The 25,479-nt window shown below is 46.7% G+C and overlaps 1 protein-coding gene across 1 annotated transcript in view; it reads left to right on the top strand.

The window, feature by feature from the left end:
• The window catches only part of LOC139424261 (glutamate receptor ionotropic, NMDA 2A-like), an 87,736-nt gene extending 64,332 nt beyond the window's left edge, over nt 1–23,404 (top strand). Inside the window, exons 12-16 of the mRNA XM_071175949.1 lie at nt 1,908–2,095; nt 11,667–11,905; nt 16,585–16,768; nt 19,432–20,280; nt 22,095–23,404. Of these exons, the coding sequence (XP_071032050.1) occupies nt 1,908–2,095; nt 11,667–11,905; nt 16,585–16,768; nt 19,432–20,280; nt 22,095–23,206 (2,572 nt within the window). The 3' untranslated portion in view covers nt 23,207–23,404. The remainder of the gene's footprint in view (nt 1–1,907; nt 2,096–11,666; nt 11,906–16,584; nt 16,769–19,431; nt 20,281–22,094) is intronic.
• The last annotated feature ends 2,075 nt before the right edge of the window (nt 23,405–25,479 follow it).

Raw genomic sequence — 25,479 nt, 5'->3', positions numbered from 1 at the left:
AGTCAAAGGGTTGGAGTGTAACAGTTACTATGGTTACATTCACACAACCAGAAGTAACGGAGTATAACCGTTACTACGGTTACATTCACACAACCAGAAGTACCGGAGTCAAAGGGTTGGAGTATAACCGTTACTACGGTTACATTCACACAACCAGAAGTACTGGAGTATAACCGTTACTACGGTTACATTCACACAACCAGAAGTACCGGAGTCAAAGGGTTGGAGTATAACCGTTACTACGGTTACATTCACACAACCAGAAGTACCGGAGTATAACCGTTACTACGGTTACATTCACACAACCAGAAGTAACGGAGTATAACCGTTACTACGGTTACATTCACACAACCAGAAGTACCGGAGTATAACCGTTACTACGGTTACATTCACACAACCAGAAGTACCGGAGTATAACCGTTACTACGGTTACATTCACACAACCAGAAGTACCGGAGTATAACCGTTACTACGGTTACATTCACACAACCAGAAGTACCGGAGTATAACAGTTACTACGGTTACATTCACACAACCAGAAGTACCGGAGTCAAAGGGTTGGAGTGTAACAGTTACTATGGTTACATTCACACAACCAGAAGTACCGGAGTATAACTCTGTTAAACTTCATCCTGTGAGTCAAAGGGTTGGAGCCGTTTGATTGTTTGCAAAGCACCAAACGGATGGTCATAAGACGTTTGTCGAAGTGGCCGATGAGTTCATTGTTAATAGCCGATCCCTAGTCCAGGGACCATTTGTTCACCAGCCAGCTTCCTTTCAAGAAAAGGGTCTATCTGCCTTTCTTACTCCTACAGGTGCTCTTCACCGGCCAGTGGAGTTTCAGAGAGTGCAGCGAGGTCGATGTGAAATCTCCTCAGCTCTCTGCCATCTTTCAGATCCCTTGTCCATTAGGGTTCCAGGCGGTGGTTATTTGGAGCCTGGAATGTAGAATGTTTTTAAACTATGAAATTAAATTAAAATGTTTATTTCTCGTAGTTTCCGACCGTGAAGAGGTGAACCTACTGGACACACACACACACACACACACACACACACAGTCCCTAGAAGAAGTAAAACACACTGAAACCTACAGTACCAGTCAAAAGTTTGGACACACCTACGAAATAACACGTATGGAATCATGTAGTAACAAAAAAAGTATCAATCTAAGTTTTAATTATTCAATGTAGCCACAGCTTTGCCTTGTTGACAGCTTTGCACACTCTTGGCATTCTCTCAACCAGCTTCACCTGGAATGCTTTTCCAACCGTCTTGAAGGAGTTCCCCCATATGCTGAGCACTTGTTGGCTGCTTTTCCACTCTGCGGTCCAACTCATCCCAAACCATCTCATTTGGGTTGAGGTCGGGAGATTGTGGAGACCAGGTCCTCTGATGCAGCACACCATCACTCTCCTTCTTAGTCAAAAGTCCCTTACACAGACTGGAGGTGTGTTGGGTCATTGTCCTGTTGAAAAACAAATGATAGTTCCACTAAGTGCAAACCAGACAGGATGGCGTATCGCTGCAGAATGCTGTGGTAGCCATGCTGGTTAAGTGTGCCTTGAATTCTAAATAAATAAATCACAGACAGTCTCACCAGCAAAGCTCCCCCACACTATCACACCTGCTCCATGCTTCACGGTGGGAATTTTGTCTGTGTGTTTTGTTACAGTAAACTGAGTATATTTTTCCTCTGTGTGTTTCGTTACAGTAAACTGAGTTTATTTTTCCTCTGTGTGTTTCGTTACAGTAAACTGAGTTTATAGTTCCTCTGTGTGTTTTGTTACAGTAAACTGAGTTTATAGTTCCTCTGTGTGTTTTGTTACAGTAAACTGAGTTTATAGTTCCTCTGTGTGTTTTTGTTACAGTAAACTGAGTTTATAGTTCCTCTGTGTGTTTTGTTACAGTAAACTGGATGCCTTCATCTATGATGCTGCTGTGTTAAACTATGCTGCTGGCAGAGACGATGGCTGTAAGCTGGTTACCATCGGCAGCGGGTACATCTTTGCCACCACCGGCTACGGCATCGCTCTGCAGAAAGGGTCGCACTGGAAACGACAGGTGGACTTGGCTATACTGGCCATCATAGGAGATGGTAGGACTCTCCTCTCCTCTCCTCTCCTCGCCTCTCCTCTCCTCTCCTCTCCTCTCCTCTCCTCTCCTCTCCTCCCCTCTCCTCCCCTCTCCTCTCCTCTCCTCTCCTCTCCTCTCCTCTCTTCTCCTTTCCTTTCCTCTGCTCTCCTCCTCTCCTCTCCTTTCCTCTACTCTCCTTTCATGTCCTCTCCTCTCTCTACCATATTTAACCCTTCTATATCACTGTCCTCTCCTCCCTCAACCAGTCCTGTATTTCTATACTGTATATGTGATTATTAATGTATATGTAAATACATGTATATGTAAATAGGGTTATATGTAAATAGGGGTATATGTAAATAGTGCATATGTAAATAGGGTTATATTTAAATAGGGGTATATGAAAATAGTGCATATGTAAATATGGTTATATGTAAATAGGGTTATATTTAAATAGGGTTATTTGTAAATAGGGTATATGTAAATATGGGTATATGTAAATAGGGTTATATGTAAATATGGTTATATGTAAATAGGGTATATGTAAATAGGGTTATATGTAAATAGGGTTATATTTAAATATGGGGTATATGTAGATAGTGCATATGTAAATATGGTTATATGTAAATAGGGTTATATTTAAATAGGGTTATTTGTAAATAGGGTATATGTAAATATGGATATATGTAAATGGGGTTATATGTAAATATGGTTATATGTAAATAGGGTGTATGTAAATAGGGTATATGTAAATAGTGTATATGTAAATAGTGTATATGTAAATAGGGTTGTATGTAAATAGGGTTGTATGTAAATAGGGTTGTATGTAAATAGGGTTGTGTTAAAATAGGGTTGTATGTAAATAGGGTTGTATGTAAATAGTGTATATGTAAATATGGTATATTTAAATAGGGTATATGTAAATAGGGTTGTATGTTATTTCTGTCTGTTTTTTCATCTGTCTTCTCTACTGTTACACTTCTGTTCAGCCAAGTCCAAGAGAGGAGAACTGGCAAGTAAGCATTTCACTGTGTTGTCTACACCTCGCTGTTTGTGGTCCTCTCCTTTTCTCTCCTTTCATCTGCTCTCCTCTCCTCTCCTCTCCTCTCCTCTCCTCTCCTCTCCTCTCCTCTCCTTTCCTCTGCTCTCCTCTCCTCTCCTCTCCTTTCCTCTCCTCTCCTCTCCTCTCCTCTCCTCTCCTCTCCTCTCCTCTCCTCTCCTCTCCTCTTCTTTCCTCTGCTCTCCTTTCCTCTGCTATCCTTTCCTCTCCTCTCCTCTCCTCTCCTCTCCTCTCCTCTCCTCTCCTCTCCTCTTCTTTCCTCTGCTCTCCTTTCCTCTGCTATCCTTTCCTCTCCCTCTCCATTCCTCTGCTCGGCTCTCCCCTTCTCTTCTCTTCTCGTCTCTCTACATATCCTGCACTCTATTCTCGTCTCTCTACATATCCTACACTCTCTTCTCATCTCTCTTCATATCCTACACTCTCTTCTCGTCTCTCTACATATCCTACCCTCTCTTCTCGTCTCTCTACATATCCTACCCTCTCTTCTCGTCTCTCTACATAACCTACCCTCTCTTCTAATCTCTCCACATATCCTACACTCTCCTCATCTCTCTTCTTGTCTCTCTTCATATCCTACATTCTCTTCTCGTCTCTCATCTTCTCTCTTCTCGTCTCTCTTCATATCCTACCCTCTCGTCTCTCTACATATCCTACTCTCCTCGTCTCTCTTCTCGTCTCTCTTCATATTCTACATTCTCTTCTCGTCTCTCATCTCTTCTCTCTTCTTGTCTCTCTACATATCCTACACTCTCTTCTTGTCTCTCTACATATCCTACACTCTCCTCTCGTCTCTCTTCTCGTCTCTCATAATATCCAACACTCTCTTCATGTCTCTCTACATTGACATGTTAGTCATTTAGCAGGCGCTCTTATCCAGAGCCACTTACAGTTAGCTCACTCATTCTGATTCAGGAGAAAGGGAGGAGAGGAGAGAGTGAGGAGAGGAGGAGAGGGGATGAGAGGAGGGAGGCATGAGAGGAGGTGAGGGATGAGAGGAGGAGAGGAGGGAGGCATGAGAGGAGGTGAGGGAGGAGAGGAGGAGAGGAGGGAGGCATGAAAGGAGGTGAGGGATGAGAGTGAGGAGAGGAGAGAGGGATGAGAAGAGGAGAGAGGGATGAGAGGAGGAGAGAGCGATGAGAGGAGGTGAGGAGAAAGGGAGGAGAGGTGGAGAGAAGGATGAGAGGAGAGGAGGAGAGAGGAGGGAGGAGAGGAGAGAGATATGAGAAAGGGGAGAGAGGAGAGTAGAGAGGAGAGGAGGAGAGAGGAGAGGAGAAGAGAGGAGAGGAGGAGAGGAGATAGATATGAGAAAGGGGAGAGAGGAGAGGAGAGAGGAGAGGAGGAGAGAGGAGAGGAGAAGAGAGGAGAGGAGGAGAGGAGAGAGATATGAGAAAGAGGAGAGAGGAGAGAGGGATGAGAAAGGGGAGAGAGGGAGGAGAGGAGAGCAGCAGTACCTGGACCATGCAGCTCCACTAAATGGACACCATTTTCCCTGAGGGAAAATGATACACTACAGTGTCACTAATCACTACAATGTAGAGAATCTACACTACATCTCCACTACACTACAGTGTCACTAATCACTACAATGTAGAGAATCTACACTACATCTCCACTACAATACATTACAGCCTTCCCTGCCAGGCCACACAGCTAGCATGTTCCACTCTGGTCCCACTATCTGTCCTTCCTCACAAAGTGTACACTTGTTCCCTTCCCTTCAGTGATCTGAAAGGAAAGGACTCGAATGAGAAATAGGAGACTCCCACAAGTACCTCCACCAATCCAATGCTTTTTAAATGTCTGGGATGTTTTTTTATTTATTTCACCTTTATTTAACCAGGTAGGCTAGTTGAGAACAAGTTCTCATTTGCAACTGCGACCTGGCCAAGATAAGGCATAGCAGTGTGAACAGACAACACAGAGTTACACATGGAGTAAACAATTAACAAGTCAATAACACAGTAGAAAAAAGGGGAGTCTATATATACATTGTGTGCAAAAGGCATGAGAAGGTAGGCAAATAATTACAATTATGCAGATTAACACTGGAGTGATAAATGATCAGATGGTTATGTAAAGGTAGAGATATTGGTGTGCAAAAGAGCAGAAAAATAAATAAATAAAAACAGTATGGGGATGAGGTAGGTAAAAATGGGTGGGCTATTTACCAATAGACTATGTACAGCTGCAGCGATCGGTTAGCTGCTCAGATAGCAGATGTTTGAAGTTGGTGAGGGAGATAAAAGTCTCCAACTTCAGTGATTTTTGCAATTCGTTCCAATCACAGGCAGCAGAGAACTGGAACGAAAGGCGGCCAAATGAGGTGTTGGCTTTAGGGATGATCAGTGAGATACACCTGCTGGAGCGCGTGCTACGGATGGGTGTTGCCATCGTAACCAGTGAACTGAGATAAGGCGGAGCTTTACCTAGCATGGACTTGTAGATGAGCTGGAGCCAGTGGGTCTGGCGACGAATATGTAGCGAGGGCCAGCCGATTAGAGCATACAAGTCGCAGTGGTGGGTGGTATAAGGTGCTTTAGTGACAAAACGGATGGCACTGTGATAAACTGCATCCAGTTTGCTGAGTAGAGTGTTGGAAGCAATTTTGTAGATGACATCGCCGAAGTCGAGGATCGGTAGGATAGTCAGTTTTACTAGGGTAAGTTTGGCGGCGTGAGTGAAGGAGGCTTTGTTGCGGAATAGAAAGCCGACTCTTGATTTGATTTTCGATTGGAGATGTTTGATATGGGTCTGGAAGGAGAGTTTAGAGTCTAGCCAGACACCTAGGTACTTATAGATGTCCACATATTCAAGGTCGGAACCATCCAGGGTGGTGATGCTGGTCAGGCGTGCGGGTGCAGGCAGCGAACGGTTGAAAAGCATGCATTTGGTTTTACTAGCGTTTAAGAGCAGTTGGAGGCCACGGAAGGAGTGCTGTATGGCATTGAAGCTCGTTTGGAGGTTAGATAGCACAGTGTCCAAGGACGGGCCGGAAGTATATAGAATGGTGTCGTCTGCGTAGAGGTGGATCAGGGAATCGCCCGCAGCATGAGAAACATCATTGATATATACAGAGAAAAGAGTCGGCCCGAGAATTGAACCCTGTGGCACCCCCACAGAGACTGCCAGAGGACCGGACAGCATGCCCTCCGATTTGACACACTGAACTCTGTCTGCAAAGTAATTGGTGAACCAGGCAAGGCAGTCATCCGAAAAACCGAGGCTACTGAGTCTGCCAATAAGAATACGGTGATTGACAGAGTCGAAAGCCTTGGCAAGGTCTATGAAGACGGCTGCACAGTACTGTTTTTTATCGATGGCGGTTATGATATCGTTTAGCACCTTGAGCGTGGCTGAGGTACACCCGTGACCAGCTCGGAAACCAGATTGCACAGCGGAGAAGGTACGGTGGGATTCAAGATGGTCAGTGATCTGTTTGTTGACTTGGCTTTCGAAGACCTTAGATAGGCAGGGCAGGATGGATATTGGTCTGTAACAGTTTGGGTCCAGGGTGTCGCCCCCTTTGAAGAGGGGGATGACTGCGGCAGCTTTCCAATCCTTGGGGATCTCAGACGATATGAAAGAGAGGTTGAACAGGCTGGTAATAGGGGTTGCGACAATGGCGGCGGATAGTTTCAGGAATAGAGGGTCCAGATTGTCAAGCCCAGCTGATTTGTACGGGTCCAGGTTTTGCAGCTCTTTCAGAACATCTGCTATCTGGATTTGGGTAAAGGAGAACCTGGAGAGGCTTGGGCGAGTAGCTGCGGGGGGGGGGGGAGCTGTTGGACGAGGTTGGAGTAGCCAGGCGGAAGGCATGGCCAGCCGTTGAGAAATGCTTGTTGAAGTTTTCGATAATCATGGATTTATCGGTGGTGACCGTGTTACCTAGCCTCAGTGCAGTGGGCAGCTGGGAGGAGGTGCTCTTGTTCTCCATGGACTTCACAGTGTCCCAGAACTTTTTGGAGTTGGAGCTACAGGATGCAAACTTCTGCCTGAAGAAGTTGGCTTTAGCTTTCCTGACTGACTGTGTGTATTGGTTCCTGACTTCCCTGAACAGTTGCATATCGCGGGGACTGTTCGATGTTAGTGCAGTCCGCCACAGGATGTTTTTGTGCTGGTCGAGGGCAGTCAGGTCTGGAGTGAACCAGGGGCTATATCTGTTCTTAGTTCTGCATTTTTTGAACGGAGCATGCTTATCTAAAATGGTGAGGAAGTTACTTTTAAAGAAAGACCAGGCATCCTCAACTGACGGGATGAGGTCAATGTCCTTCCAGGATACCCGGGCCAGGTCGATTAGAAAGGCCTGCTCACAGAAGTGTTTTAGGGAGCGTTTGACAGTGATGAGGGGTGGTCGTTTGACTGCGGCTCCGTAGCGGATACAGGCAATGAGGCAGTGATCGCTGAGATCCTGGTTGAAGACAGCGGAGGTGTATTTGGAGGGCCAGTTGGTCAGGATGACGTCAATGAGGGTGCCCTTGTTTACAGAGTTAGGGTTGTACCTGGTGGGTTCCTTGATGATTTGAGTGAGATTGAGGGCATCTAGCTTAGATTGTAGGACTGCCGGGGTGTTAAGCATATCCCAGTTTAGGTCACCTAACAGAACAAACTCTGAAGCTAGATGGGGGGCGATCAATTCACAAATGGTGTCCAGGGCACAGCTGGGAGCTGAGGGGGGTCGGTAGCAGGCGGCAACAGTGAGAGACTTATTTCTGGAGAGAGTAATTTTCAAAATTAGTAGTTCGAACTGTTTGGGTATGGACCTGGAAAGTATGACATTACTTTGCAGGCTCTCTCTGCAGTAGACTGCAACTCCTCCTCCTTTGGCAGTTCTATCTTGACGGAAGATGTTATAGTTGGGTATGGAAATCTCAGAATTTTTGGTGGCCTTCCTGAGCCAGGATTCAGACACGGCAAGGACATCAGGGTTAGCAGAGTGTGCTAGAGCAGTGAGTAAGACAAACTTAGGGAGGAGGCTTCTGATGTTGACATGCATGAAACCAAGGCTTTTTCGATCACAGAAGTCAACAAATGAGGGTGCCTGGGGACATGCAGGGCCTGGGTTTACCTCCACATCACCCGCGGAACAGAGAAGGAGTAGTATGAGGGTGCGGCTGAAGGCTATCAAAACTGGTCGCCTAGGGCGTTGGGGACAGAGAATAAGAGGAGCAGGTTTCTGGGCATGGTAGAATATATTCAGGGCGTAATGCGCAAACAGGGGTATGGTGGGGTGCGGGTACAGCGGAGGTAAGCCCAGGCACTGGGTGATGATGAGAGAGGTTGTATCTCTGGACATGCTGGTTGTAATGGGTGAGGTCACCGCATGTGTGGGGGGTGGGACAAAGGAGGTAACAGGGGTATAAAGAGTGGAACTAGGGGCTCCATTGTAAACTAAAACAATGATAACTAACCTGCACAACAGTATACAAGGCATATTGACATATGAGAGAGACATACAGCGAGGCATACAGTAATCACAGGTGTTGAATTGGGAGAGCTAGCTAAAACAGTAGGTGAGACAACAGCTAATCAGCTAGCACAACAACAGCAGGTAGAATGGCGATTGATTAGGCAGAGAGGGTCGGATTAACTACACACAGAGCCTAAGTGCGGCTGGGGCCGACAGATAAAACATAAACAAGCAGAATGGATTACCGTGATTAATGGACAGTCCAGCATGCATCAGCTATGTAGTCAAGTGATCAGTGTCCAAGGGGCAGCGGTGGATGGGGCAGGGAAGCTGGACTGGCGAGTGTTATCCAGGTTAGAAAACTAACAATGACCAAATAGCTTGTAGCCAGTTAGCTGGTTAGCTTCTGGAGGTTCTTGAGTGTGTTCTAAAAATGTAAAGATAATAGCGGTTCCGTATCACATTGGGTGAGGCAGGTTACCGGAAGGTATAAACAAATTAAAAATCGAAAAGGGATAGAAAGTAAATATGGGTTCAGTGAGTGTTTGGGACGCGGCGATTCAGACGGTTAGCAGGCCTGTGCTAACAAGCTAACAGTTAGTAGACGGTGCTAAACACGGTAGCAGTTAGCGGACCGGGCTAAACAAGCTAGCAGTTAGCAGGCCGAATTTGCAAGCAAGGAGATAGCAAGGGCTAGAGAGTTAGCCTTTGGGGACGTCGCGATGGGGGTATCTGTTTATTCCTCTTCATGCAGTGACATCGATGGACCGGTCGTGGGTCTGGATATTGTAGCCCAGGAGCTCAAAATGTTCCGTTTGCGATGGGAATCCGGGGATGAAAAATAAAATAAAATAATAAATAGGTCCGTTATGCTCTGGTTAGAGTCGCGTTGTTCGAACTGGCGAGAGCTTTCCGAGCTAAAGGTTAGCTGATGACCGGTTAGCTGAAGACCGCTAGCAATGTTTTGCTGAAGCTGGTAGTTCGTTGGCTAGCTTCAGTTGAGGGGTTCCAGGTCCGAAGTAAATATAAATACTTTAGGAAAAATAGCTACGTTGGGTGAGGCGGGTTGCAGGAGAGTATTTAGAAGAAGTTGAGGTTCAGCAAAAAGTTTTAAAGATATGTGAAGAAAAAAACGAAAACAAACGATATATACAAGGGACACTACACGACAATACGTCCTACTGCTACGCCATCTTGGACACACATGATAGATCATGTCATGTAGTGAACGAGTGCACACTTCAGGAGTAAGGGTATATTATTGGTAGGCATGCTATAATAGCTAATAACAAGAAGATAGACCAGCTAGTATTACCATGGTTACATTCACACAGCCAGCTAGTAGACTACAGTATTAACATTACACAGTTACCATGGTTACATTCACACAGCCAGCTAGCAGACTACAGTATTACCATCACACAGTTACCATGGTTACATTTACACAGCCAGCTAGCAGACTACAGTATTACCATCACACAGTTACCATGGTTACATTCACACAGCCAGCTAGCAGACTACAGTATTACCATCACACAGTTACCATGGTTACATTCACACAGCCAGCTAGCAGACTACAGTATTACCATCACAGAGTTACCATGTACACATGTACACATATTACCGTCTCCCCCTCCTCACCCCTCTCCACCCCCTTCTGTCTCCCCCTCCTCAGCCCACCTCACCCCCTTCTGTCTCCCCCTCCTCACCCCTCCGCACCCCTTCTGTCTCCCCCTCCTCACCCCTCCTCACCCCCTTCTCTCTCTATCAATAGATCATGTCATAGCCTTTACTTACTGTCTACCTCTCTCTCTCTCTCAATAGATCATGTCATAGACTACTTACTGTCTACCTCTCTCTCTCTATCAATAGATCATGTCACATACTTTACTTACTGTCTACCTCTCTCTCTCTATCAATAGATCATGTCATAGACTACTTACTGTCTACCTCTCTCTCTCTCTCTCTCTCTCTCTATCAATAGATCATGTCATAGACTACTTACTGTCTACCTCTATCTCCCTCTCTCTATCAATAGATCATGTCATAGACTACTTACTGTCTACCTCTCTCTCTCTCTCTCTCTATCAATAGATCATGTCATAGACTACTTACTGTCTACATCTCTCTCTCTATCAATAGATCATGTCATAGACTACTTACTGTCTACCTCTCTCTCTCTATCAATAGATCATGTCATAGACTACTTACTGTCTACCTCTCTCTCTCTATCAATAGATCATGTCATAGACTACCTACTGTCTCTCTCTCTCACTCTATCAATAGATCATGTCATAGACTACTTACTGTCTACCTCTCTCTCTCTCTCTCTATCAATATATCATGTCATAGACTACTTACTGTCTACCTCTCTCTCTCTCTATCAATAGATCATGTCATAGACTACTTACTGTCTACCTCTCTCTCTCTCTCTCTCTCTCTATCAATAGATCATGTCATAGACTACTTACTGTCTACCTCTCTCCCTCTATCAATAGATCATGTCTCAGCCTTTACTCACAGTCTACCTCTCTCTCTCTCTCAATAGATCATGTCATAGACTACTTACTGTCTACCTCTCTCTCTCTATCAATAGATCATGTCATAGACTACTTACTGTCTACCTCTCTCTCTCTATCAATAGATCATGTCATAGACTACTTACTGTCTACCTCTCTCTCTCTATCAATAGATCATGTCATATACTTTACTTACTGTCTACCTCTCTCTCTCTCTCTCTCTCTCTCTCTCTCAATAGATCATGTCATAGACTACTTACTGTCTACCTCTATCTCTCTCTCTCTATCAATAGATCATGTCATAGACTACTTACTGTCTACCTTTCTATCTCTCTCTCTCTATCAATAGATCATGTCATAGACTACTTACTGTCTATCTCTCAATCTCTCAATCTCTCTACCCCAACCTCTCTATCTCTCCCTGCCCCCACTCTCTCTCTCTCTCTTCTCTCTCTCTCTCTCTCTCTCTCTCTCTCTCTCTCTCTTCTCTCTCTCTCTCTCTCTCTCTCTCTCTTCTACCTCTCTCTCTCTCTATCTCTCTCTCTCTCTCTCTCTCTCTCTCGCTCTCTCTCTCTCTCTCTCTCTCTCTCTCTCCCCTCTTCTCCAGGTGAGATGGAGGAGTTGGAGGCTATCTGGCTAACGGGGATCTGTCACCATGAGAAGAACGAGGTGATGTCCAGTCAGCTGGATATAGACAACATGGCCGGAGTGTTTTACATGCTGGCCACCGCCATGGGCCTGTCTCTAATTACCTTCATATCAGAACACCTCTTCTACTGGAGGCTGAGATACTGTTTCACTGGAGTCTGTAACGGACGACCTGGTCTGCTCTTCACCATCAGCAGGGTAAGACTGAAGGGTACTGGGTAGGGGTTAGGGTACTGGGTAGGGGTTAGGGAACTGGATAGGGGTTAGGGTACTGGGTAGGGGTTAGGGTACTGGGTAGGGGTCAGGGTACTGGGTAGGGGCTAGGGTACTGGGTAGGGGTTAGGGTACTGGGTAGGGGTTAGGGTACTGGGTAGGGGTCAGGGTACTGGGTAGGGGCTAGGGTACTGGGTAGGGGTTAGGGTACTGGGTAGGGTTTGGGTACTGGGTAGGGGTTAGGGTACTGGGTAGGGGTTAGGGTACTGGGTAGGGGTTAGGGTGTAGAATGTAGGGGTTAGGGTGTAGAATGTAGGGGCTAGGGTGCTGGGTAGGGTACTGGGTAGGGGCTAGGGTACTGGGTAGGGGTTAGGGTGTAGAATGTAGGGGCTAGGGTACTGGGTAGGGGTAGGGTGTAGAATGTAGAGGTTAGGGTACTGGGTAGGGGTTAGGGTGTAGAATGTAGGGTTTAGGGTGTAAAATGTAGAGGTTAGGGTGTAGAATGTAGTGGTTAAAGTGTAGAATGTAGGGTTTAGGGTGTAGAATGTAGGGGTTAGGGTGTAGAATGTAGGGGTTAGGGTGTAGATGTAGGGGTTAGGGTGTAGAATGTAGGTGGTTAAGGTGTAGAACGTAGGGGTTAGGGTACTGGGTAGGGTTAGGGTGTAGAATGTAGAATGTAGGGGCTAGTGTACTGGGTAGGGGTTAAGATTTAGAATGTAGGGGTTAGGGTGTAGAATGCAGGGGTTAGGGTGTGGAATGTAGGGGTTAAGGTGTAGAATGTAGGGGTTAATGTGTAGAATGTAGGGGTTAAGGGTTAGGGTGTAGAATGTAGAGGTTAGGGTGTAGAATGTAGAGGTTAGGGTACTGGGTAGGGGTTAAGATTTAGAATGCAGGGGTTAGGGTGTGGAATGTAGGGGTTAAGGTGTAGAATGTAGGGGTTAAGGGTTAGGGTGTATAATGTAGGGGTTAGGGTGTAGAATGCAGGGGTTAATGTGTGGAATGTAGGGTTTAGAGTGTAGAATGTAGGGGTTAAGGGTTAGGGTGTAGAATGTAGGGGTTAAAGTGTATAATGTAGGGTTTAGAGTGTAGAATGTAGGGGTTAGGGTACTGGGTAGGGGTTAGGGTGTAGAATGTAGAGGTTAGGGTACTTGGTAGGGTTAGGGTGTAGAATGTAGGGGTTAGGGTACTGAGTAGGGTTAGGGTGTAGAATGTAGGGGCTAGTGTACTGGGTAGGGGTAGGGTGTAGAATGTAGAGGTTAGGGTACTGGGTAGGGGTTAGGGTGTAGAATGTAGTGTTTAGGGTGTAAAATGTAGAGGTTAGGGTGTAGATGTAGGGGTTAAAGTGTAGAATGTAGGTGGTTAAGGTGTAGAACGTAGGGGTTAGGGTACTGGGTAGGGTTAGGGTGTAGAATGTAGAGGTTAGGGTGTAGAATGTAGGGGTTAAGGTGTAGAATGTAGGGGTTAAGGTGTAGAATGTAGGGGTTAGGGTGTAGAATGTAGGGTTAAGATTTAGAATGTAGGGGTTAGGGTGTAGAATGTAGGGGTTAAGGTGTAGAATGTAGGGGTTAGGGTTTAGAATGTAGGGGTTAGGGTGTAGAATGTAGGGTTAAGATTTAGAATGTAGGGGTTAGGGTGTGGAATGTAGGGGTTAAGGTGTAGAATGTAGGGGTTAAGGTGTAGAATGTAGGGGTTAGGGTGTAGAATGTAGGGTTTAGGGTGTAAAATGTAGAGGTTAGGGTGTAGATGTAGGGGTTAGGGTGTAGAATGTAGGTGGTTAAGGTGTAGAACGTAGGGGTTAGGGTACTGGGTAGGGTTAGGGTGTAGAATGTAGGGGCTAGTGTACTGGGTAGGGGTAGGGTGTAGAATGTAGAGGTTAGGGTACTGGGTAGGGGTTAAGTTTTAGAATGTAGGGGTTAGGGTGTAGAATGCAGGGATTAGGGTGTGGAATGTAGGGGTTAAGGTGTAGAATGTAGGGGTTAATGTGTAGAATGTAGGGGTTAAGGGTTAGGGTGTAGAATGTAGGGGTTAGGGTGTAGAATGTAGGGGTTAAGGGTTAGGGTGTAGAATGTAGGGGTTAGGGTGTAGAATGTAGGGGTTAAGGTGTAGAATGTAGGGGTTAAGGTGTAGAATGTAGGGGTTAATGTGTAGAATGTAGGGGTTAAGATGTAGAATGCAGGGGTTAGGGTGTGGAATGTAGGGGTTAAGGGTTAGGGTGTAGAATGTAGGGGTTAGGGTGTAGAATGCAGGGGTTAATGTGTGGAATGTAGGGGTTAGGGTACTGGGTAGGGGTTAGGGTACTGGGTAGGGGTTAGGGTACTGGGTAGGGGTTAGGGTGTAGAACGTAGGGGTTAGGGTGTAGAATGTAGGGGTTAGGGTGTGGAATGTAGGGGTTAAGGTGTAGAATGTAGGGGTTAAGGGTTAGGGTGTAGAATGTAGGGGTTAGGGTGTAGAATGCAGGGGTTAAGGTGTGGAATGTAGGGGTTAGGGTACTGGGTAGGGGTTAGGGTACTGGGTGGGGTGGAGGGGGTAGGGGGTAGGATGTATGGGGTATGTAGGGGGTATGGGGGTAAGGTACCTTTGCTAAGGGCTGAAGAACACCTCTTCTACAGGAGTTCAAGTTGCTGTTTCACTGGTCTGTCTGTCAGGTTGAGATGGAGAGAGAGAGGGAGTTGGGATGGAGGAAGGAGGGAGAAGGAGATAGAGAGAGATGGAGGAGGAGAGAGAGGTGGAGGAAGGAGAGAGAGAGAGAGAGAGAGAGAGAGAGAGAGGTGGAGGAAGGAGAGAGAGAGAGAGAGAGAGAGAGAGAGAGAGAGAGAGAGAGAGAGAAAGAGATGGAGGAAGGACGGAGGGAGATGGTCAGGTTACTGCTGTGAAATAGAGCCAGGTGTTGCAGCCTGAGGCAGAGAACAGATACATCACCTCACCCTCTGTCTCTGTTCTCTATTCTGCACCTGTACTTTACTAGCCATCCTTTCTCAGCCGGGGTTAGGGCCAGTCTGTTTCTACTGTCTCTCAGCCTGGGTTAGGGCCAGTCTGTTTCTACTGTCTCTCAGCCTGGGTTAGGGCCAGTCTGTTTCTACTGTCTCTCAGCCTGGGTTAGGGCCAGTCTGTTTCTACTGTCTCTCAGCCTGGGTTAGGGCCAGTCTGTTTCTACTGTCTCTCAGCCTGGGTTAGGGCCAGTCTCTTTCTACTGTCTCAGCCTGGGTTAGGGCCAGTCTGTTTCTACTGTCTCTCAGCCTGGGTTAGGGCCAGTCTGTTTCTACTGTCTCTCAGCCTGGGTTAGGGTCATTCTCTTTCTACTGTCTCTTATTCTGGGTTAGGGCCAGTCTGTTTCTACTGTCTCTTATTCTGGGTTAGGGCCAGTCTGTTTCTACTGTCTCTTATTCTGGCTTAGGGCCAGTCTGTTTCTACTGTCTCTTATTCTGGGTTAGGGCCAGTCTCTTTCTATTGTCTCCTAACCTGGGTTAGGGCCAGTCTGTTTCTACTGTCTCTTATTCTGGGTTAGGGCCAGTCTGTTTCTACTGTCTCTTATTCTGGGTTAGGGCCAGTCTGTTTCTACTGTCTCTTATTCTGGCTTAGGGCCAGTCTCTTTCTACTGTCCCTTAGCCTGGATTAGGGCCAGTCTCTTTCTACTGTCTCCTAGCCTGGGTTAGGGCCAGTCTCTTTCTACTGTCTCTTAGCCTGGGTTAGGACCAGTCTGTTTCTACTGTTTCTTAGCCTGGGTTAGCGCCAGGCTGTTTCTACTGTCTCAGCCTGGGTTAGGGCCAGTCTCATTCTATTGTCTCTCAGCCTAGGTTAGGACCAGTCTGTTTCTACTGTCTCAGCCTGGGTTAGGGCCAGTCTGTTTTTACTGTCTCAGCCTGGGTTAGGGCCAGTCTCATTCTATTGTCCCTCAGCCTGTTTTAGGGCCAGTCTCTTTCTACTGTCTCTTAGCCTGTCTTTCTACTGTCTCTTTCTACTGTCTCTTAGCCTGGGTTAGGGCCAGTCTGTTTCTACTGTCTCAGCCTGGGTTAGGGCCAGTCTCATTCTATTGTCCCTCAGCCTGGGTTAGGGCCAGTCTCTTTCTACTGTCTCTTAGCCTGTCTTTCTACTGTCTCTTTCTACTGTCTCTTAGCCTGGGTAAGGGCCAGTCTGTTTGTGAGGAGTTAAGAGGAGTTAAGAGGAGTAGCGCTACTACCAAGGGTTACTCTTTTGTCTGTCTGTCTGTCTCTCACTCTCTCTCTCTCTCTCTCTCTCTCTGTCACTCTCTCTCTCTCTCTCTCTGTCACTCTCTCTCTCTCTCCCTCTCTGTCTCTCTCTCACTCTCTCTCTCTCTCTCTCTCTCTCTGTCACTCTCTCTCTCTCTCTCTCTCTCACTCTCTCCCTCCCTCCCTCTCTGTCTCTCTCTCTCTCTCTCTCTCTCTCTCTCTCTCTCTCTCTCTCTCTCTCTCTCTCTCTCTCTCTCTCTGTCACTCTCTCTCTCTCTCTCTCTGTCACTCTCTCTCTCTCTCCCTCTCTGTCTCTCTCTCTCTCTCTCTCTCTCTGTGTGTGTGTGTGTGTGTGTGCTGCCTCACACTAATCTTCTTCCTCTCGCTGTCTGTTCCCTTTTTCCTCCCTTCCTCCCGCCCCTCCATCACCATCATCATCATCGCCCCCTCCTCTCTTCCTCATCTCCTCCTCTCCAGGGTATCTGGTCTTGTGTCCACGGGGTCCATATAGAGTTAAAGAAGAAGCCTCCGGAGTTGGACTTCTCTCCTCAGGCCAACATGTTACACCTTCTGAAGTCAGCTAAGAAGATCACCCTGTCTTCTTCATCTCCTAAACGCTCCCCGGCCTTGCTGCAGCCCGGTATCATCAACATGATGAAAGGTATGATAACCCCATGACCTCTAACCCCTGACCTCACATCTCTAACCAAGCAACAAAAATGATAGAATTACAGGAACCTTTCCAAAAAAAATACCTGGTTGGAGGATTTCAAAATCCCTGGGAAGATTCCAACCGGGACTTCAGGAAAAATGTTGGGGAATTTTATCAGGAAATTAAAGGGAAAATCTGCTACTTACATTTTATTAAATTCAGGATTATATATCCTTTGATTCTTCAAGAATGTAACTTAAAAATGCCTCATCAGCTTATTTCAACTGTCGTACCCAATGATGTATATACATCTTGAACGGCTGATGCTATGAGAGGCCTGGAAGGTACAAGTCGGCCATATTGAAACTCCCAATGCAAATGTACACGTATTTAAGTCTTGTTTTTGTTGTTGTAGAGGGGACAGTAACATTAATCATCTCTAACAATTATACTTTAAGACAAAAAACAATTTAATATATACATTTTTTTGTATTTGTTAAATTAATGATTAGATAACATAATATCATGTAAAAGTATCCATTAAAGTGTCTGTAGAAACATTTTTTTTTTCAAAACTGAAGGTAGACATAATAAATGTAGTAGCAGAACCCCACAGTAGACATAATAAATGTAGTAACAGAACCCCACAGTAGAGGTGTAGACATAATAAATGTAGTAACAGAACCCCACAGTAGAGGTGTAGACATAATAAATGTAGTAACAGAACCCCACAGTAGAGGTGTAGACATTAATAAATGTAGTAACAGAACCCCACAGTAGAGGTGTAGACGTAATAAATGTAGTAACAGAACCCCACAGTAGAGGTGTAGACATTAATAAATGTAGTAACAGAACCCCACAGTAGACATAATAAATGTAGTAACAGAACCCCACAGTAGAGGTGTAGACATAATAAAAGTAGTAACAGAACCCCACAGTAGACATAATAAATGTAGTAACTGAACCCCACAGTAGAGGTGTAGACATTAATAAATGTAGTAACAGAACCCCACAGTAGAGGTGTAGACATTAATAAATGTAGTAACAGAACCCCACAGTAGAGGTGTAGACATAATAAATGTAGTAACAGAACCCCACAGTAGAGGTGTAGACATAATAAATGTAGTAACTGAACCCCACAGTAGAGGTGCAGACATAATAAATGTAGTAACTGAACCCCACAGTAGAGGTGTAGACATAATAAATGTAGTAACAGAACCCCACAGTAGAGGTGTAGACATAATAAATGTAGTAACAGAACCCCACAGTAGAGGTGTAGACATTAATACATGTAGTAACAGAACCCCACAGTAGAGGTGTAGACATAATAAATGTAGTAACAGAACCCCACAGTAGAGGTGTAGACATTAATAAATGTAGTAACAGAACCCCACAGTAGAGGTGTAGACATAATAAATGTAGTAACAGAACCCCACAGTAGAGGTGTAGACATTAATAAATGTAGTAACAGAACCCCACAGTAGAGGTGTAGACATAATAAATGTAGTAACAGAACCCCACAGTAGAGGTGTAGACATAATAAATGTAGTAACAGAACCCCACAGTAGAGGTGTAGACATAATAAATGTAGTAACAGAACCCCACAGTAGAGGTGTAGACATTAATAAATGTAGTAACAGAATCCCACAGTAGAGGTGTAGACATAATAAATGTAGTAACAGAACCCCACAGTAGAGGTGTAGACATTAATAAATGTAGTAACAGAACCCCACAGTAGAGGTGTAGACATTAATAAATGTAGTAACAGAACCCCACAGTAGAGGTGTAGACATAATAAATGTAGTAACAGAACCCCACGTAGAGGTGTAGACATTAATAAATGTAGTAACAGAATCCCACAGTAGAGGTGTAGACATAATAAATGTAGTAACAGAACCCCACAGTAGAGGTGTAGATTCAGTATTCAGATTATAGATGTTATACTGTCTCCAGGAGGTCTCTATAGATTATAGATGTTATACTGTCTCCAGGAGGTCTCTATAGATTATAGATGTTATACTGTCTCCAGGAGGTCTCTATAGAATATAGATGTTATACTGTCTCCAGGTGGTCTCTATAGATTATAGATGTTATACTGTCTCCAGGAGGTCTCTATAGATTATAGATGTTTTACTGTCTCCAGGAGGTCTCTATAGATTATAGATGTTATACTGTCTCCAGGAGGTCACTGTGGATTATATATGTTATACTGTCTCCAGGAGGTCTCTATAGATTATAGATGTTATACTGTCTCCAGGTGGTCTCTATAGATTATATATGTTATACTGTCTCCAGGTGGTCTCTATGTTATAGATGTTATACTGTCTCCAGGTGGTCTCTATGTTATAGATGTTATACTGTCTCCAGGTGGTCTCTATAGATTATAGATGTTATACTGTCTCCAGGTGGTCTCTATAGATTATAGATGTTATACTGTCTCCAGGTGGTCTCTATAGATTATAGATGTTATACTGTCTCCAGGTGGTCTCTATGTTATAGAAGTTATACTGTCTCCAGGAGGTCTCTATGTTATAGATGTTATACTATCTCCAGGTGGTCTCTATAGGTTATAGATGTTATACTGTCTCCAGGTGGTCTCTAAAGATTATAAATGTTGTGCTGTCTCCAGGTGGTCTCTTTAGATTATAGATGTTGTGCTGTCTTTCCTCTAGGTAACTCTGTCGTCAGTCTGTCTCCTAAAGGCCAGGGTGGTCTCTATAGCAACACTTCCACTCTACAGGGCTTCCTGGGTCGGCACAAAGACCTGCTGAATAACTCATCCCCAGGCCCGTACCCTGGGAAACCCAAACCCCACCCCCTCAGCCTCAACGACGTAGAGGTCAGCGTTACCGCCGACAACGGCAAACCCCACCCCCCCGGCCCGGCCGGCCCCGCTTCCAAACCCCGCGCCCTATGGAAGAAGAGTGTGGAGACGCTGAAACAAGGACCAATCCCGTTGTCCGGTCCCGCCGGTGGTCCCGCCCCCGGATCCGCTGGCTCCGCCTCTGTCCCGGGCCATGCAACAATGAAGAGCCAGCGTTACCTCCCTGAAGACCCGCCCCATTCCGACATCTCCGAGTGTTCCAGCCGGCCCCCCTCCTACATGGAATCCGATCTGGGGGGGCCCAGGATGGGGATGGGGGGGTTCAAACCCCCAAAAGACGGGCTGAAGAAACGCCCGGTGGGGGGGGTGGGAGGTGTGGGAGGGGGAGGCGGCAGTGGGAGGAGTCACGAGAAGATCTATTCCATAGACTCAGACCAGGCCAGTCTACACTCCGCCCCGCTCTACCAGAGAGACAGCCTCCAGGAACCCCCCGACGTCACACACACGCACTCCGACCTCAGACACTCTCACTCGGAGCACTCCAACGCCGTGGACGATTCCATCCTGCAGCTGAGCGCCAGTCTGCTGCACCACAGCCACTCTGCCGACGCTGACCTCCACTCGCTGAAGGACAAGAAGTACAGCACCTACAAACACACCAGCACTGGAGCTGCCTCCTCAGGCAAAGACAAGAGCAGTAAGTATTCATGTAGTATTACTGTAGTACTATAGAAGTATTACTGTAGTTTTACTGTAGTATAGCTATAGTATTATAGAAGTACAGCACCAGCACTGGAGCTGCCTCCTCAGGCAAAGACAAGAGCAGTAAGCATTACTGTAGTATTACTGTAGTATAACGGTTGTATAACTGTAGTACTGTAGTATAACTATAGTATTATAGAAGTACAACACCTACAAACACAACAACACTGGAGCTGCCTCCTCCAGCAATGACAAGAACGGTAAGTATTACTGTAGTATAACTATAGTACTATAGAGGTATTAATATAGTATACTTATGGTATTATAGAAGTAGTACTGTAGTATAACTATAGTACTATAGAGGTATTAATATAGTATAACTATGGTATTATAGAAGTAGTAATGTGGTATAACTAGAGTACTATAGAGGTATTAATATAGTATAACTATGGTATTATAGAAGTAGTAATGTGGTATAACTAGAGTACTATAGAGGTATTCATGTAGTATAACTATAGTACTATAGAGGTATTAATATAGTATAACTATGGTATTATAGAAGTAGTACTGTAGTATAACTAGAGTACTATAGAGGTATTAATATAGCATACCTATGGTATTATAGAAGTAGTAATGTAGTATACCTAGAATACTATAGAGGTATCAATATAGTATAACTATGGTATTATAGAAGTAGTAATGTGGTATAACTAGAGTACTATAGAGGTATTCATGTAGTATAACTATAGTACTATAGAGGTATTAATATAGTATACCTATGGTATTAAATGTCTACCGTGTTCTGTGGTAATCAGCACCATGTTCTGTGGTAATCAGAACCATGTTCTGTGGTAATCAGCACCGTGTTCTGTGGTAATCAGCACCATGTTCTGTGGTAATCAGCACCGTGTTCTGTGGTAATCAGAACCATGTTCTGTGGTAATCAGCACCATGTTCTGTGGTAATCAGCACCATGTTCTGTGGTAATCAGCACCATGTTCTGTGGTAATCAGCACCGTGTTCTGTGGTAATCAGCACCATGTTCTGTGGTAATCAGCACCGTGTTCTGTGGTAATCAGCACCATGTTCTGTGGTAATCCGCACCATGTTCTGTGGTAATTAGCATGTTTAAATGTCCCTTATTTTATTTCCTCAAATGAATTCCATTCAGTTCAATAAACTAGAGGGGTAATTATTGCTGTCAGACATTTGACACAGATAAGAGACATCTAATCTCAGCAGCCCTGGGTTCTGTTTTGTTGCTACAGTTGGTTCTGCAAGGGACCAAAATGATAACGTACTCTTAATCAATACATGATGTTAATCAATACATTTTCTTAATCAATACATTATTTTAATCAATACATCCCCTCTCGTCTTCCCTCTCCTCTCCTCTCCTCTCCTCTCCTCTCCTCTCCTCTCCTCTCCTCTCCTCTCCTCTCCTCTCCCTTCCCTCCCTTCTCCTCCCCTCCCTCTCTCCCCTCCCTTCCCTCCTCTCCCTTACCTTCTCCTCCCCTCTCCCCTCTCTCCTCTCTGCCCTCTCCTCTCATCTCTCCTCTCTCCCCTCTCCTCTCCTCTCCTCTCCTCTCCTCTCCTCTCCTCTCCTCTCCTCTCATCTCATCTCTCCTCTCTCCCCTCTCCTCACCTCTCCTCTCCTCTCCTCTCTCCTCTCTCCCCTCTCCTCTCTCCTCTCCTCTCCTCCTCTCTCCCCTCTCCTCTCCTCTCCTCTCTCCTCTCCTCTCCTCTCTCCTCTCTCCTCTCTCCTCTCTCCTCTCTCCTCTCCTCCTCTCTCCCCTCTCCTCTCTCTAGATGGCTCCTACGATGCCCCAGGGGGCCAGAGACAGACCCATTGCCGGTCCTGTCTAGGTAAATTATCAGGTTACTCTGGTCTGTACACAGTCCGCTCCCCTCAGAACCGCTGTGATGCCTGTGTCCACCTGGGAAACCTCTACGACATCAGTGAAGACCAGCTGCAGTACCAGACCTATTCACAGGCACACGCACACTCCCCAAACGCACACTCTCCACACGCACACTCCCCACACGCACACTCTCCACACGCACACTCTCCACACGCACACTCTCCACACGCACACTCCCCACACGCACACACACACACCCAGCACACACACCCTCACTCTGGCGGGGACATGTTCACCCACTACCTGCCTCAGAGCGAGCTGGGTCTGGTGGGCGAGGGTGATGGGTTGGTGAGTCACTACCTCCCCCCTGCCGGAACCTCCCCCCCAGGATCTCACCTCTCCACCCAGCTCAGCCGACAGCCCTCCTACGAGAACGTCCCTGAGAAGCAGCAGCAGCAGCAGCGTCGGGGGGGCGGCAGGGAGGCAGAGCGGCAGCAGAGTCAGTTCAGAGGGTTCAGTCTTCCAGACAGGGACAACAGCAGAGATAACAACAGCTTTGGTCTCCTGGAGGATAGTCCCTATGCTAACGTCCTCACCATGCGCTCTGACCGACCCTACTCCTCCTCCCCCCTCAACCACTCTCTGGACCCCGTCCTGCCCCTCCCCCTGCCCCTCCCCCGCCGCTCCAAGTCCCTGTACCCCGACCGGCCCTCCCATAACCCCTTCCTGCAGGGCGGAGGGGGGACGGGGCAGCGAGGAGAGAACAGCCTGGCCGCAGCACAGCGCCTGGCACATGGCCGCTCCGCCACCGACCTCTACAAACAACTAGTCCCCCTGGCGATGACGCTCGGCAACCACCACGGGCATCCCCACGCTAACCACCAGGAGTTCTTCTACCCCGTGGCCTCAGAGACGGCCGTGATGTCGTACGTGATGGCTCCGCCCGCCGTTGCGGCCCAGCAGCCAATCGGCTACGTGACGGCTCCCCGGGCCTCCAGCGCCGGTGGAAACAGGCCACGCCTCTACCGACGCATGCCCAGCATCGAGTCCGATGTCTGAGACACACACACACACGGGAGAGAGATTGTGTGTGCTGGTGTTAGGGACAAATCTGACTTAACAAACACACACACACACAGCTGAACAGAACAGTCCTAGTCCTCAGTGTTTTCTATGAGGAGTTAAACCTCCTTCATAAACCACTAATACTATACAACCTATAAACAGGTGGTCTACCACTGACTTTACAGGAGAGGAGAGGAGAGGAGAGGAGAGGAGAGGAGAGGAGAGGAGAGGAGAGGAGAGGAGGGGAGGGGAGGAGAGGAGAGGAGAAGGGAGGGGAGAGGAGAGGAGAGGAGAGGAGAGGAGAGGAGAGGAGAGGAGAGGAGAGGAGAGGAGGGGAGGGGAGAGGAGAGGAGAGGAGAGGAGAGGAGAGGAGAGGAGAGGAGGGGAGGGGAGGGGAAGGGAGAGGAGAGGAGAGGAGAGGAGAGGAGAGGAGAGGAGAGGAGGGGAGGAGAAAGGAGAGGAGAGGAGAGGAGAGGAGAGGTTGTACAGGAAAAGAGCTGAACCATACACAGAGACTGATGGACTCATAGACTGCTCTGTGTACCCTGGGACTGGGTAGGATGTTCATCTGGATGACCTCTAACTTCTGATCCCTCCTCTCCTCTGACACAGCTGGGCTCTAAACCCGCTCTTTGGTTATTTTGAGAGAGAGAGATCCTCTCCCCCCTCTCTCTCTCTCTTCCAGGGATAACCCCCAGCTCTCCCCCCTCTCTACCAGGGATAACCCCAGCTCTCCCCCATCTCTACCAAGGATAACCCCCAGCTCTCCCCTCTCTCTTCCAGGGATAACCCCCAGCTCTCCCCTCTCTCTTCCAGGGATAACCCCCAGCTCTCCCCTCTCTCTTCCAGGGATAACCCCCAGCTCCCCCCTCTCTCTACCAGAGATAACCCCCAGCTCCCCCCTCTCTCTACCAGGGATAACCCCCAGCTCCCCCCTCTCTCTTCCAGGGATAACCCCCAGCTCCCCCCTCTCTCTTCCAGGGATAACCCCTACCTAACACATATTGCACTAGGACTGATGGCTCTCTAGTCGTCACACTAGCAGTTAGCTAGCCAGAGGGCTGAGATTAGATAGAATCCCCAATCAGGGTTTACTTCTATAGCCCATACAGCTGGAATGAACAGAACACACAGCCAGACAATGGTATCGCCATGGAGACACAACTGTGATGATCCATCCCACATTCCACGTGAATGGGCTCAGAACACGGAATGGTGATGAGTGTTCTAATCGTTCTAGTTCTACGGCGTTAGCACCCTAAAACCCCCCTCCCTCCCTAACACATGACCTTGCATGCTTCCTAACCACTCTTCTACAGAGTAAACAGACACACACACACAGAGACACCATGACGTTGTTGTACAGGTCTGTATTGAGACTGACGCTATGAGGTCGTGTCTTCTAGCTGTTCTTCACTTTGTAGGATATTTTATACTCTGCTACCCTGACACGTGACCAAAAATTATTTTCTACAACTGAACACGGTTACGTAACACACACACACACATCACACACACACTGTCTCCAGGGGATGGCAGTACAGTGTGTGTGTGTGTGTGTGTGTTGTAACTGAGAATCTGTATTGATTTTAAACACAGGGATTAAGAGGGAGGAGAGATGCTGTCTTTACCCCATTAGATCAGCTAGTCATCCTGACACACACACTACACACACTAGACATGTACACACACACACACACTACACACACTAGACATGTACACACACACACACTACACGTGTACACACACACACACACACACACTACACGTGTACACACACACACTACACACACTAGACATGTACACACACACACACACATTAGACATGTACACACACACACACTACACACACTAGACATGCACACACACACACACACACACTAGACATGTACACACACACACACACTAGACATGTACACACACACACACACACACTAGACATGTACACACACACACACATTAGACATGTACACACACACTAGACATGTACACACACACACACACACATTAGACATGTACACACACACACACTACACACACTAGACATGCACACACACACACACACACACTAGACATGTACACACACACACACACACACATTAGACATTTACACACACACACACTACACACACTAGACATGCACACACACACACACACACACACTAGACATGTACACACACACACACACACACACACTACATCATTGCCTGTAAAGTAAAACAGTTTGAAGCCAAACTGGACCTTTTAACTGCGCTGGTGAAACAGCC

This window comes from Oncorhynchus clarkii, chromosome 13, assembly GCF_045791955.1.
Source record: "Oncorhynchus clarkii lewisi isolate Uvic-CL-2024 chromosome 13, UVic_Ocla_1.0, whole genome shotgun sequence".
In the NCBI taxonomy this organism is placed as follows: domain Eukaryota; kingdom Metazoa; phylum Chordata; class Actinopteri; order Salmoniformes; family Salmonidae; genus Oncorhynchus; species Oncorhynchus clarkii.
The sequence above is the reverse complement of the archived record's forward strand: the minus strand, read 5'-3'. Positions and strand labels throughout refer to the sequence as shown.